Consider the following 14,356-nt stretch of genomic DNA (forward strand, 5'->3'; position numbering starts at 1 on the left):
CAAGAAGATAGCTCACTGAAATTGCCCAAGAGTCAGTGACTTGCCTTGGCATCACACGAACCCAATAATTTCTGCTTTCTCTGGGACAATCATATATTTGTGGGATCAGAGAAATATGGAGAGGCAATCTGGGACAAGACGCTGAAAAACCAGAAGTCCCGCTGTTAACATCTGCAAAAGCAGAAATTTTAGTGTTAATATCTCTGTTGTTTTTCTGGCTAGCCCATACTTGAATGATGGACCATTGGTATTTTTTTGGCCAGGGGGGAAAAGAGACACGCTCGAAAGTCCTGCACTTCTGCTCTGTGAAAAGCTGTGCAGGTCAAAATCAATGATTTTGTTTTTCATATTATTAGATCTTTAATGGCATTGTAATTAGCAATAGCTTTCATATTCTAGACAATTAAATGTCACATCACAATACCACACTGGCTCATAGTTGGATTTGGCAAATAAATGAGTCCTGCACTGAAATACCCATAAGCAAATTTAGATTGCACACATGAACCAGGCTTTTCTGAGCATTTTTGGAATTCTAATAATGCTTGGCTACTAGGAAGTAACATGCAGCTTACCGAAGCTGGTCTGCTCCAGCTTGCTGCATTTTGTCTTCCAGATCTCTGAAAACACTGAAGTATCATGCAAATATTTTTAATGGAAGAAAAAATGTTATTACACGTGTAGTACTTAACTACATTTTTTGTGTTAGAATAGGAAGTATTTCCACTTACCAAGTTCTCAGGAACTAAATGTGTTCTATATTCATTTTGGTGTGTATTCTCTATAATGAGTGGAAAATACTTGACCTGAAATCACTTAAAGCATTGAAGGATAAACATGTGGCCTTGTAAAAGTGAAGCCACAAAAAAAACCTTAATTTCTAAAATAAGATTAGACAAGTTCAGCTTTGTATTTCAGAGAAGTATGAAACAGAGATTATTTAGCAAGGGCAGGTCTTTTCACTTTACCTGTTAGTCAGCAACATGTCCTGCTTTTCTGAGGAAGTGGCAAAATTTTCTTCTTCCATCAACCATTCAGGGATTCAAGCACTATCATTTTAGAAGTTAGGGTTCAACTACAGAATTTATATTTTTGTCCCCTCATTTTGTTATCTTACTCATCTGATATACAGCACTTTCAACAGTAACTTGACCTTTCTCCTACAGGGAAAAAGAAATGTAACAATTCCTGCTGTCCAATAGATTTCAATGAAGACACTAAGCAAGCACTGCAAACAGCACTGCCTTGCAAAGGCTTATAAGAACTAACAAAGGAGGCTTCTTCATTTTTACTGTAATATGCATACAACTTGTCCAGTCTCAAACAAGAAGTAGAAAGTGAAGAGGTCATCTTGTCCAGAAAAGAAATTTTTTATGTGGTCATATGATTCTGCATTTTTGTACTGAGTCAGTATTTTATCTACAAATGGCCCTGATATTTCAAAAAACCCTCTGTAGATAACTAAAATGTGGCTATCACTTTCAATGATACTCAGATTCAAAAAGCACATTGGGAAGCAGGAGGAAATATTCAAGTTCACATAGTAACCTTGAAGAGTCAAATGGGAAAAATCTGTATCCAAACACACAAGGTTTGTAATAAATTAGGGAAATCACTCTGTAGTAACTATTGGTCAACTGGGGTTGACCAATCCCATTATGATTCTGAGACACATTTCTTTATTCTGCTACATAGGACAGCTTTCTGAGATTATTAAACACAACCTTTCATTAGCTAGTTTGAATACTGCCAGCAGTGAAGCCCTGGTATTCATGAAGGAGGACTTTAACCACATTATTGGGACTGCATAATAAATAATTTGTTTTCAATGAAAAAATAAGACCTGAGTCCAGTGAGATTCCAGTTCTCTTCCATCTGTTCTTTGTGGGAGCTATTAAAGGGAGGTCATGACTGTAGACTCTCTCCTACACCTACATCTTAGATACTGTTTTTTCTCAGAAATATGCAAATAGAGCTTACCCTACTTGCTGACAGGTTAAGGAAAGCAGGAAAAAACACAAGAAAAAAACGTGTTTTATTAAAAAAATACAATTGTGAATACCATTATCATACTTTTTTTTTCACCTATGTATGATGTCCCCCAAAAAACTATGCACTTAACAAAATGTAATATAACAGTAACTTGTGAAATGGGATCCAGGAACAGGTTTCTTCAGCATTTCTACGTAATCACATGTATTACAATTAACATTATTTTTTTAATTAACATTAATTGCAATGTAAATTAAATGTTATTTAAAGTTTATTTAACATTAATTACACATTAAATATACATGTAAGCATGTCTTTTATGTCCTAGAAGCAAGTAGATTTTCTTTTTTCCATTCCCAAGAAAACAGAATGGCCATCTAAAACAAGGACTGTTCTTCCTGAATGTCCAAAGAATTGTATTATCCCCTTATTGTAAATCAGAAGCACAATGAGCAGTAAACAAGATGTGCCATCTATATAATGAGGAAATTAAATGCCCAAAATGCTTTCCAAAGAAAGATATGAAAAAGCTCAGTATAATGTAATTTCCAAGCCATGCTTGCCAAGAGTTTTAAATCATCTTTTCCAGACTTAGCTGCGAGCATCTGGTATTTTAAGGAGTGAAAATCCTTTGTTTGTATGGCACCTTGTCTTGTCTTTTATGAGGATCAAAGTATTGAAAAGATTCTTCAAAAGATGGAAAACCAGTTTCATGCAGGAAATTGAGATGAAGAAGGAAGAAAAAATGGTTCAGGTGACATATCAAGAACTAGCTATGAAATTCATTATGGTCATAAACCTAGAGTGCTTTACCTGAAAGATATTTTCAATAAAATATTTCTTTCAAAGACACATTTGCCTAAATTTGAGAAGGTAGAAACTTGGAAATTTAAATAAATACCTCAATACCTAGTCACATATACAGAAGACTGCATTCAATAATTTTTATGCTATAATAATTATTTCAACTTCATTACATTTTTCCTTCATTACAGCAATATAGAAAATTGTCATCACACAATAAATAAAAAAAAAATAATATCCCCTTTAATAGTTAGAATACATAACATTTGAGCTGTCAAATCTTCACAATAGAGGAAAAAAGTCTTCCCCTGCTCTTTCTAGATCTTCTCAATTTGCATATCTGTAACAGGAAGAGTTACATGAAAAAATTATCTAATTACAAAATGGGGAAGGCACAGAATACTTCATAGTTTTGGGCCACTTTCCTACAGTTTGGAGGTATCAAAAAGTTTCCTTCATTATCAAAATTAAAGTTCTAAAATTAAATTAATTAAAAGATCAAAAGAAGATGATCATGGGAGGAAATAAAGTGGTAGTTCAAACATACTGGGGGAAATGCTCTTTAGCAAATACAGTGGGATTGCCCCCTTTCTTTTAAAACCTTTTAAAATTCTTTCAGATACATTTAGTGCTCCATCTGTCATTATTCCCAGTGGAATATCCCCAGGCCCTAACACTTTGGCTTGGAGATCTATATCTGCGGGACCAGCAGACTTACCTGTAACTTTACTGCAGTAAAGTTTAGAAGGGAGGGATTTGGGATGCAGTTAATGCAAGTGCTTTAGAAGTCAGCAAGAAAGTGAGAGAAAAACCTCAGTAACTTCACCCTCCTGTTCCACACCACGGGATGTTTCACAGATGTGAGATATTTGATCATACATTGTCTTGCTTTGTTGAGACAGAATCACAGAGCTTGAGACCTGCTCAAGTGGCTGTGACAGGTTCCTGTCTCGTCCCTCATGGCCATCACAGATGTGCATGAGCAACTCTTTCTACAGCAAAAAGTGCAAGCCGGAAAGAACTACTGATTTGGGTTGTTGTATATCTCCACATCACATTTTCCTTTGTATATCTTTACTTTCTATTTTAAAAACCAGATTCATTATCTGATGTAACAAACAGTACACAATGAGCTATGATGGTGAGTTTGCAAGACGCAGGCTGTATTTCTCTTGAAGGATCTGTCTGTTGAAACAACAGGCTAAATAAACCAGCCTTGAATCGATTCTCCAGTGACCAGGGGTGGTTTATGCTGTGTGCAATTTGGTACTAATTTTTCCTTTGTCATTTATACTTACATTTCAGCTCTCTGTCTTCAAAAGCATCATCTCTGCAGTCATGAGTATCCCTGTCTTTTGACAGCTCTGTAAGCAAAGGACATACATACATGCAGCAGTGAGCATAGCTTAAACTTTTGCTATAGTGATAAATCTGTATTAGAAACTACCATCTCAGGCCAGGATCTAGAGTGACTTGAATGCAGACCAAGGGATGAGATTAATACCAAATGCTGTGTCCATTTGGGTAAGTATTCTCAAGAGAGTTTTTCTTAGGAAAAACGCCAATGGCCAGCATGAACTAATTTTCACACAGCAATTTAACCTGTGGTGGTCTCCAAAAAACCATACAGCAAATTAAAAATAGATCAACCACTAACCATCCTGAGAGGCAGCGAAAGGATTTTAATCTCTTCTCTCCTGCTGTAAATATTAAGTCTCTTTGTTCTTTTCTTTATTTCCTTCAATACCACCTGTCATGGTGGTTCTGGCCTTCCACTGAGCTTTGCTCATGGTAAATAGCATCCATATCACAACACAGAAACTAAGGCTTCCTTGTGTTTCTCTCAAGGGGGCCAAACTCTCTGTCATGAATGTTGTGACAAAGACCCTCAAATGCATGCTATGATACTGGAGGAAACAGAGGAGCTGGCCAATGTAGTTCAAATTGCAGCACAAAGTCTGCACATCAGGATGTGATGCCATTCTGAGGTATCATGTTCCAAGGAGCCTGTCCCATCCTATTGCAGACTCTACAAAACACAGCATACTGCTTTATCCTTTTCATGTGCATATTAGAAGTGCATCAGTTCCTGGATGCTTTTCTTTCACATTTTCCTTTCAAAAGTTTGACATAGCCATGAAAAACCACTCTGTAATTTATAGTTGTTATGTAAATGAAATGTAGAAAGCAAAATCAAAATTGTATTTAAATCTCCGTTTGGCTGTCACCATTACAAAGCTAATTCTCAAGCAATTATTTCCACAAGAATCACACTTGCTAGATTTATGTCATATATACATACTTGCTATTGATGAATTTGCCACAGGTGTTCTGTTGTCCTTATTTGCTCTAGCTGAAAGAAAACAAAAGAAAAAAATCTTTAAACCACTCCAGATACTTGCTTTAGATCAAATGAGGAGCTTAAGCACATTGGTGGGAGTGGCACACTTAGCATAGCATAATCATTTGTTCTCAAAACACTACAGTTCTTCAAAGACTTTAAAGTAAATTCTTCAGTGCTCACAGCCTGTTGGTTTCCTTTCCCACTTCCTTTTGCTGTTTCTACGCCAGAATTCCATTGATACATTGATACACTGATACACTGATACACTAACATCACAGAAAAATACTTGTCCAAGCGGTTATCCATCTTTTCACCCAGAATTTGAACATATCAGAAAACAGGGAACAAAAAGGCGTTCATCTTTTCAGTGCTTTCTGAGGGGAAAAATGCCCACATTCCGGCAAGGTTCTGTTCTGAAAATATCACTTGTCTGGTAACCCAGGACAGCTTAGGGTTTAAGACAAAAATCTGCTGTCACTAGTTTAGTTTTTGAATCAACTTGTAGTCTATCACATGCACAGACACAGTCACACATGTATGTGTGGATGGATGGATGGATGGATGGATGGATTGATGGATGGATAGATAGATAGATAGATAGATAGATAGATAGATAGATAGATAGATAGATAGATAGATAGACTGACAGACATTATTACATACACACACGAATAATAAATATCAGTCAGGCAACACAGGAAACTTCTGACCTTCACTGAAATCCCCAGTGGGATTATTTTGTACAGTCCAGGATTTTGTTATCTCTTCTTCCACTTTCATGTTCTGCTCCTACTCTTATCATGTTCTAAGGGCAAATATATTCTTATATTGAAAGATTTTCTACAGACTTTTTGCAGCCTATTAGCATCACCTGCAAGCCTGCTAAGCTTATGAATACTTCTCTTAGGACATTTCCATAGCCAACCCCCTCTCTCACCCAACCTATGAAAGAAAAAGTAATTAACAGTACTTCTTTTCATTTAAGTAACTAGTTTGGACCCCCCCACCTTTTTTTTTTTCTTTATTTTGAGTGCTAACTATAGTCTTATCGTATTCAGATAACCTAAACATTATTTCTCCAAGTTTTTCTTTTGTTAGCTAGGAAATGAAAACAGATCATTGCCAATGCTTTAGCTTTTCAACATATTTTGAAGCTGAAAATGTCCAATATTAATTTGTGAAGTGAACTGAGAAAGCTCAAAACTTAGGGAGGAAATCAATGAAATGGTGTGAAGACTAAGTGAGAATATTCTCATAAATAAACAGGCGCTCATAGTTCAATGGAAGTTTTCAGAGAATGCAGAAAAAGGATTCTGGTCCCCAGTCAAAAGAGAGGAAACAGAATTGGAATCTCAGTTTCCAGTACGTTTAAAAAAAAGTGTTTTTATGTTGGAATTGGTTAGACACTAATCTTACTGCTATACATCCTTATCTATAAGATAGAACCTTATCTATAAGAAAGATTAGCAGACATACATGGGTAAGTGGTTTGTGATGGGCTGATAACCTCTTTTACTCTTTCAACTTGCTAGTATCTAATAAAGTCCAGCAAAGAAAGAGAAATAAAATGTGGTAAAAAATTGTCTCATTCTACTCAGCAAGGATGAATTAACAGAGCAGATTGATAATAACTGAGACACTCTAAAATAAATAATCTGCATACCTTTTCTTATGCAGAGCAGAAATAGAAGCCCTGATCCAATAAAAGCAGTAGCAATGAGAGCTGCTCCAACAAAGCGTCTGCTCTCAGTATGGAGAATGCCGTCAGCTGAATCTTCAAGAAAAACAAGTGGAGGAGAAGACATTACATAATTGCATAAGATCCTCCCTTTGCCTTTCATTTTCACTGCATTATTTTCCTCTGAGCAGTTAAGACACGACAACAACTTTATAGATTGTGTCTGAGGTCAGGTGCTATTGGTGCACTTAACACTTTTTTTAAATAAAGAGGAGAGGGGGAAAGTATTAGTATTTGTCCTCTGAATTCCATGTGATAGTGCCTTTGATCTCATCAGAATTCTGCTTGTCAAAGTGTTACATCTGGTTTAGTTTCCCAACAGGATTACAAGAAAAAGCTAACTCAGAGGACAGGAATCCTTTAATCTGTTAAAGCTCTAAATGCAAAGGGTAAGTGGTCTCCTTGAATCCCAGATATTTTTCTTGTTAAAATTAAACTTGCCCGTTGAAAGAACTGGCTTTCTTAATCTAGCTTGCCTGTTCCAAACCCTTGTCAGGCCCAAAAAATGTGCCTGCACAGATGTTTTTAAAACTAAGTGGTGAACTGGACCAGGGAAATTACCTGACTAAGTAACAGTCAGAAAAATACCACTTTTGAGTTGGACCAGGTCTCCAGTCTGGTTCAAAACATATCAGGCTACAACACTGAAATGAATAACCAAAAGCAAAAGCAGCAGAGGAGCTGCCCAGTTAAAAGGTCAAATTAGGAATTGTATTGATTTTTTCCTTTTATGAGTTTTCTTTCAATTCAGATCTTCTGAGGGAAAAGTAAAATCTGAGTATGATTAGTTAAGTTTAAACATGCTCAAAGCAAAGTTTCTAGTGGCAGGAAAAGACCATATTGTTCAAGTTTATGCGACAGTAATCATCAACAAAATAGAATATTCTTGGAAGATCTGAGGATTAAATTTGCAGGTGCTGAGCTTCTAAATAATGGAATTTTTTAACATTTTGACACAATTTCCACATACCTGCAGTTCACATAAAATTCCTTTCTTTAAATTCTAACATACATGCATGATGAACTGGTTACTATGGTGAAAGTGAACATTAATAACAAAACTTAACAGGTATTTCTTTGTAGCCTCTTCAAAATTAGGAAATAAAAACAAATCATGGCTGATTCTACTGGGGCAAAATTACAATAGCACCTTGAAGTGTATCACCATAAATTAAATTTAGAAGTGTTACCTGCTATGTGTAAAATGGCAGATGTATTTTCGTGCAGCTCTTTATTCCAGAATATACAGTAAAAAACCTCATCAATCCCACTTTTGATTGTAAGGGTACTTGTCACACGATACAACTGGTCACTTCCAGTTTCAAATCTTGTGCTTGCCTTATCAGTCAAATCTTCATGGTTTCTGTTTTGCCATATCACTTCAGCTTCTGGGTACCCTTCTGACTGACATGTCAGCTTCCACTCATTGTGTCCTGTGCTCACCACTCCTTGGTTTATAATTCTATAAGGAGCTAAACAATTGGAGGAAAAAATCATTACCAATAGGAGACTAGAAGAACAGTCTGTATTAAATGCAAGAATTTTTTCTTTTTTCCCCAGCCCCCCAGGGTCAAATTTCAGCATGGATTTTGACAGGAAAAGTGAGTAACGCTATTGTGTCTGGAACTGGAGGTGCAGGATTTATTACAATTCTGATGTGGTTTGGAGAGCTCAGTAGGCTTTATGGCTTGTGTACTGTCTACATGATTTTGCAACCCCATTCCTTATGTGTCATCAGGGACTTAAAGGACAGAACATGGATTCAACCTAAACAGAAGTGCCAAGTTACACAGTTGCACAAGCAACATTGGACAGCTCCTGTCTCTGATGAGGTTTCTTTAACTGCTAATCCAGATATGTCTTACTTCAGGATCTCCCCTGAAATCTTTTAGGAGTATCAGAGTATTGAACCTCTGGTAGTAGCACACGCACCCTTAACTTTCAGATGGATTGTCTTGTAGTCACCTCCCCCATAGAAAATAACGCAGCGGTAATCCCCTGCATCTCTGAGCTTTACATCAGTGATCTGAAGGAGAGACTGTCCCAAGTTCAAGTTCTCTTTCAACAATTTTATTCTTCCCCTAAAGTCAATGTGCTGTTTTGTGAAGTCTTCCTCTCCTCTGCGAAGTACATAAACCTGCTTTGACTCATCTTTCTTTTCCCAGCTGACACTTAAATCTCTAAACTCTAATTTCCCATTCACTGGAAATGTGCATTCCATGGTCACGTTGTTCCCATGTTCCACAGTGAAGAGTGATTGAGGAGCTTCAACAGTGAATAAAGCTGAAAAACAAAATTTGGAAGAAAATTTAATTTTTCAGTAATACACCTAACCTTTCAAGTCATGTCTTACCGTATCCATAGGAAATTTTAAGGACTGAAGTATCTGCTCTGTTCTGGAAAGTTAAACATTTTGGTATGTAGTTGTCTAAGTGTGTGACAAAACACAAGACCTGTGCTGTGTGCACGCACAATGGGCACTTATACCTGCAGACACCGGCTTTGTGCACATGCACAGTGTGATGCTGTACTGAAAAACAGTGAACTGTGTATGCACAGCCCCTCAGCTGCTGCTTGGAGAACACTGCCGTGGCAACAGGCAAGTGTTAGCACCTCCAATGGGAATGTTCTGTTTATATGAATGTCAATTGTTTTTCTCACAATGTTAAAAAACACACAACAATTCCCAGGGTTGATAGAGCCTAGAAAACTTTTTTGTCTAATGCCAAATGTTTGAAATGTACCTCTTCTGGAACACTGACTGGGATTTTAACCTGGCCTGAAATCAAAATACATGCATCCAGTTTAATGAAAAACCATGCTTAGACCTTTTCACTTAAAACATTAAGGAAAAAATTCAAATGCTAGCAGCTGAAGGAAAACTGGGAAAATTAAATATTTGTGTGCTTATACATGGAAAGAAAACATGCTAAAATAGTTCTACTGTTTTTTATTACTTGGCTTCTTACCATTTAGGAAATGCCAGTAGAGTAAAAATATATACAAAAACAAAGGCCTTCCCATGATGTAGGTTGAACCTAAAATGATAAAGTAATATACAAATATAAATACATACTCATTTGCTGGCTTGCACTGTCAAATACCCTTTATAGTTAGTCCACCCAAAGAACTGGACAGAAGACAATGAATTCCACCCTATTTAAAAACTGCACCCAGTAGATAACCAGGCAGAGAACTTCCTGCTGGGTGGATCCAGGAAAAACGTCTTTATTTGCTTTGAACATCTGTTCTTCACTATGGATAAATAGATGCTTTACCATTATTTTTGATTAGTAAATTAGCGCTCACAAATACGCAGTTGTTCCCCTAACTGTATTATATTCCCTAACTGTAGCAGGGAATATTGCTCCTAACAGAAGAATGAAAGTATTTTGTATACTCAGTGAAGGAAATAGAACTTTTTTCTTCCCCACCTGTTTGCTTTACTTTAATACACTGTGAATACACCCTGCTTTTTTACTCTAGTCCCACAGTATATATTGCAAAGTTCACAAAGTTACACATATTGTGTAAACAATCCATGGAAATAATGCATGCAGTAGTTCATCTCGGGACATGTATTTACACAGTAACAACTATTTAGCAACTATTCACACTACAGTGCCTTTTAAAAACGGTGACAAAGCCAGTCAATCTACAAGCAGAATCTATTGCCTTGAATTTCTGCTGCTTTATCTCTGAATATAAAATTCATTTCATTTTTCTGTCAGAAGTTTTTCCCCTCTTTACTGGCATAGCTTTTATAGTCCTACACAATATTTTAACATTTAAAATGCATATTAATATAAAATCACACATTTAATCTTCACACACCCACTGCTTTTGGTAAGTCTGTATTTTAAGTCAGAACAATAGTAATATCCAGTAGTGACACCACTTTTCAAATTACTCTTAAGAAAAATTCAAACACCACAACAGACATCTTTCATGAAAACAGAAAATGGTAGATTTTTTTTCTAAATAAAGTCCTAATTTTGGATACCCAAACATCCACAAAAATAAGGAAGGATTGCCTTTGGCTGTTTTCTAGTGGTAGTTTCAGAATCTGTATAAGACATCAGACACCTGTAATACCCATGACACTTCCTAACTGATGGAATTCTATCTTGACTGCCATTTTTCACCATTTTTGCAAGATGTTTCTTCCTTCTTTCTCTGATTGTAAACTTTAGGATGATAGTGAAAAAACTAGTCCTGAATTCATAAGACACATGTGCCTTTACAATGCTGTGGCTTAAGGAAACTAGACTCCTTACAACAGTTTGATTTAAGCTACTTCTTTTCCTCACATTGCTGCTGCCTGATCCCAATAGTTGATTTGCAGCACTCAATGCATATGGAGCTGAGAAAGGAAGCCAATTTATTTTGTTGTTAACAATATAAACATGGTGTGAAAACAGGTGCAGGAAAAATACAAAGAAGATTCTTGGGATGCAAGACCAGATTAATTGATAAATCCTAGGCTTCATAAAGTGGTTAGGTACCAGACTTATTCCTTACCCACAAGTGGTGTCCTTGAAAGCACCAGAAAATTGCAGTCTAATCCTGTGGGTCTCCAAGAGCTTCTCTGGACCTGTATGCATTGGAATGTCTCCATCATGATTCCCCTGCTTGAGTAACACGCATCTCAGTCCACCAAACTAAGCCCCCAAGTAAGGCTTCTCAAACAAGATAGAGGTATACCAATCTCACAAATATGCTATAATATCCCTTATTCTGGAGACAAGCCTGCCACTGAATCTGACTGGGTATTGTTCTGCATTCCCCATGTCAGAATGACCAGAGTTGCAGTGCACTCAGACTCAAAGTATTTTTTTTTTTTTTAAGTAGAGGCTCTAGACTGCTTGTAACAAAGCCTGCTTGTAACAAAGTTAACTAGTATACTGCTTGGAACAAACAGCATATGCACTACAGTAAGGAACTGAAAGATACCCATACTCCTGCCTGCAACCCCTATCCAACTTTTCGACAGGAAAAATGTTGGCACGATCTCCAGGAGAGATGTTCTTCTGGAAGACAGATGACAACAAGTTAGCTTTTACAGTCCTGTGCTTATGTCCTGCAATTGCTGAGATTTATTATCATTTCTCCCAGTGTAGAGGAAAAACAAGCTTTACAATACACAAAAGATGTATGACTATTACTTACAAATTTCCTCAAGACTGAGAAAGTTTGCTGCTGTATTCAATTTTTCACTTTCAGAGCAAAAAAAACGCAGGTCCAGGTCAAATCCAGGTGTGCATGCAAAAAGAAAACTACAGCAATAACCATTATAGAACCTTCTCCTGTTTCACCCTGAGCAGAAAATCCTCTGGATCAGTTTGAGACCTTGATGTCAATCAAAATCCTTTACTAAAGCTATCTGCTTGCTGATTTTCTTGCAGAACCTACCACAATGCCTCTTCTGTCCTCCTGCCAGCTTCCAACATCTATGGCAAAGAGTCTTTTAAAAGCAAAATATATTCACTGTGGAAATTGCTCCTCAGTACTGCTGCTGCATGTTTCTGCCACAATCAAATGAAAAAGACAGGAAAACAGAACTATTTGTCAAAGACTTCATGTGACAACTCAAATGTTGATGTAACTACACCTACTTCTTTAGGAAACTTCCCCATTATTGGAAAGTTCCCCAGTAGGGAAAATTCTGTATTGCTAACAGCAGTTCACTGTAACCAAAGACATAAATGTTGCAAAAATTAGAGCATAAAATGCCATGGGCATTTTAAGAAACATGTAATCCAACCAAAGCTATGTGTGAGCACCTGTCCTTGGAACACCAATTACGAGTGTTCATCCATCTACACAAAATCAGAGTCCTTAGATTCTTAATCTCAAGCAGTGACAAACAGCTGCTAACAAGAAATTTCTACAAGAACTTCCTCATGTCCATAAAGATCATAGGAATAGGAATAATATAGAATAACAGGAAAAGCATTTCCTACCCTCCTCTTGTAAAGATTTTCCCAAGATTTGGACACAATGAAAGCTCTTTGCCTTCCTACTGCATAGTGAAAGAAGAATTCTTAATCCTATATTAGCAAAAAATGGAGAGCACTGGTTTTTTTATTTTCTTGATTCTAGAAGTCATTTAAGAGTACAGAACCCCCTTCCCATTCCCACCTCAAGTGTTAGAAGCAAAAGGATGTACTCACATTAACTTGTAGACTGTAGTAGGAGAACCGGGTTAACAGCACAAAATACAACTCTAAACGTGTTTCAGTGTAAATTCATTCCCTTAAGTTGTCTTCACATATCTCAGAAAAGGGTTGAAGTTCTCAGAAGAGTTAGAATACTGTGAAATGACCACTCTAAAAATTTTCAGTGTTTTCTTCTTTCCGCCTGACAGCCCGCTCTTAGTATTTGTCATGGAAGAAAAACCACATAATGCATAAAACTGATTAATGTTTTTATTGATGTGTGAGATGAATGGGAAACCATGGTATATAAAATAGCTGAGTGTAACATTTAGGTTTTAACAACCCTAGGAGGTTGAGGGGGTGGATATCTGCAGTAGGTGAGACAGATAAATGTTAATTTCCACTGGTTTTTTTGCTGCTCTTAAAAATAGGCTAAATTATATCGTCTTAGTAAAGGAAAAAAAAACTGCAACAGAAAGAAACTGAAACACTTTTACAAAATACTGTGAGATCAGAGAAGCCACTGATGTAGTGACCTTTCAATGTCAGGAAATTTGTTTCTGCTTTTTCATAGCTTGCCTTGAGGTCACAGGGTTGCATTTTTCATGTAAATGTTTAGCAGCAAATAAAAGACCAAGGCAGGTGGGGTTTTGTCTTGTTGAGTTTCTTTTAGTTCTTATTATTTAATTTTGTTGCATATACACACATACTCCTATATATACACACGCACACATACACATCTGCATGCACATAAACACATTTTGCTGCACAGTTCTAAACTGCGGTGGTGGGGGTTGAGTTTTGGGGTTTTTCACCTGTATTGCAACGAGCTCCCCAGACACCTATCTCAGTCCTGCCTGTCACCGGGCACTCCTAAGGACAGCAAACACCTTCAGGGAGAACTCACCCGGGCAGGCTCGGGCCGTGGTCGGCTCAGGGAGGGATGAGCTCGGTGCGGCGCCGGGATGGGCTCCGGCTGCCGGCAGCCCCGCAGAGCCGCGGTCCGGCTCCTCCCTCTCTGCCCGGCTCCTCCTCCCGTCCTGGAGCATCCTCAGGGTACAGGTTACGGTTTACAGCTTTCAGGTTACAGCTTACAGGTTACAGGTACAGGTTACAGGTTACAGGTACAGGTAGAGGTTACAGGTAACAGGTTACAGGTAACAGTTTACAGGTTACAGGTACGTGTTACAGGTAACCTGTAACAGGTAACAGGTTACAGGTACAAGTTACACGTTACACGTTACAGGCACAGGTTACATGTTACAGGTACAGGTTACAGGGACAGGTTACAGGTTACAGGTAACATGTACAGGGTACAGG

The 14,356-nt window shown here is 37.4% G+C and overlaps 2 protein-coding genes across 4 annotated transcripts in view; one reads left to right on the top strand and one right to left on the bottom strand.

Annotated features, from left to right (window-relative positions):
- Positions 1 to 2,018: 2,018 nt before the first annotated feature.
- Positions 2,019 to 14,044, bottom strand: LOC130265266 (programmed cell death 1 ligand 1-like). Of its 3 annotated transcripts, XM_056514229.1 has the most exons (9): positions 13,157 to 13,936; positions 12,048 to 12,097; positions 9,848 to 9,916; positions 8,811 to 9,161; positions 8,069 to 8,350; positions 6,804 to 6,914; positions 5,099 to 5,149; positions 4,095 to 4,160; positions 2,019 to 3,136 (listed from the first exon to the last, which is right to left on the bottom strand). In XM_056514229.1, exons 1-9 carry the CDS (start codon positions 13,264 to 13,266, stop codon positions 3,114 to 3,116), a joined length of 1,113 nt encoding a protein of 370 aa, XP_056370204.1. In that variant the 5' UTR covers positions 13,267 to 13,936; the 3' UTR covers positions 2,019 to 3,113. The 3 variants fall into 3 exon arrangements, with proteins under 3 accessions (XP_056370204.1, XP_056370201.1, XP_056370203.1); XM_056514226.1 differs by having other exon boundaries at positions 11,400 to 14,044; XM_056514228.1 differs by lacking the exons at positions 12,048 to 12,097; positions 13,157 to 13,936 and adding an exon at positions 13,944 to 14,039.
- The window catches only part of PLGRKT (plasminogen receptor with a C-terminal lysine), a 30,778-nt gene continuing 30,401 nt past the window's right edge, over positions 13,980 to 14,356 (top strand). Inside the window, exon 1 of the mRNA XM_056514580.1 lies at positions 13,980 to 14,160. Within this exon, the coding sequence (XP_056370555.1) occupies positions 13,980 to 14,160 (181 nt within the window). The remainder of the gene's footprint in view (positions 14,161 to 14,356) is intronic.

Source organism: Oenanthe melanoleuca, chromosome Z (genome assembly GCF_029582105.1).
Source record: "Oenanthe melanoleuca isolate GR-GAL-2019-014 chromosome Z, OMel1.0, whole genome shotgun sequence".
Lineage (NCBI taxonomy): Eukaryota > Metazoa > Chordata > Aves > Passeriformes > Muscicapidae > Oenanthe > Oenanthe melanoleuca.

Excerpts from the sequence above, each read along its gene's own strand:
- LOC130265266 (XM_056514229.1), bottom strand. The coding sequence starts at position 13,266 with ATGACAAATACTAAGAGCGGGCTGTCAGGCGGAAAGAAGAAAACACTG. Across the intron at positions 6,915-8,068 it reads TGCCATTTTACACATAGCAG|ATTCAGCTGACGGCATTCTC; the intron begins GTAACACTTCTA and ends TTTTTCTTGAAG. Across the intron at positions 5,150-6,803 it reads TCTGCTCTGCATAAGAAAAG|CTAGAGCAAATAAGGACAAC; the intron begins GTATGCAGATTA and ends GTTTTCTTTCAG.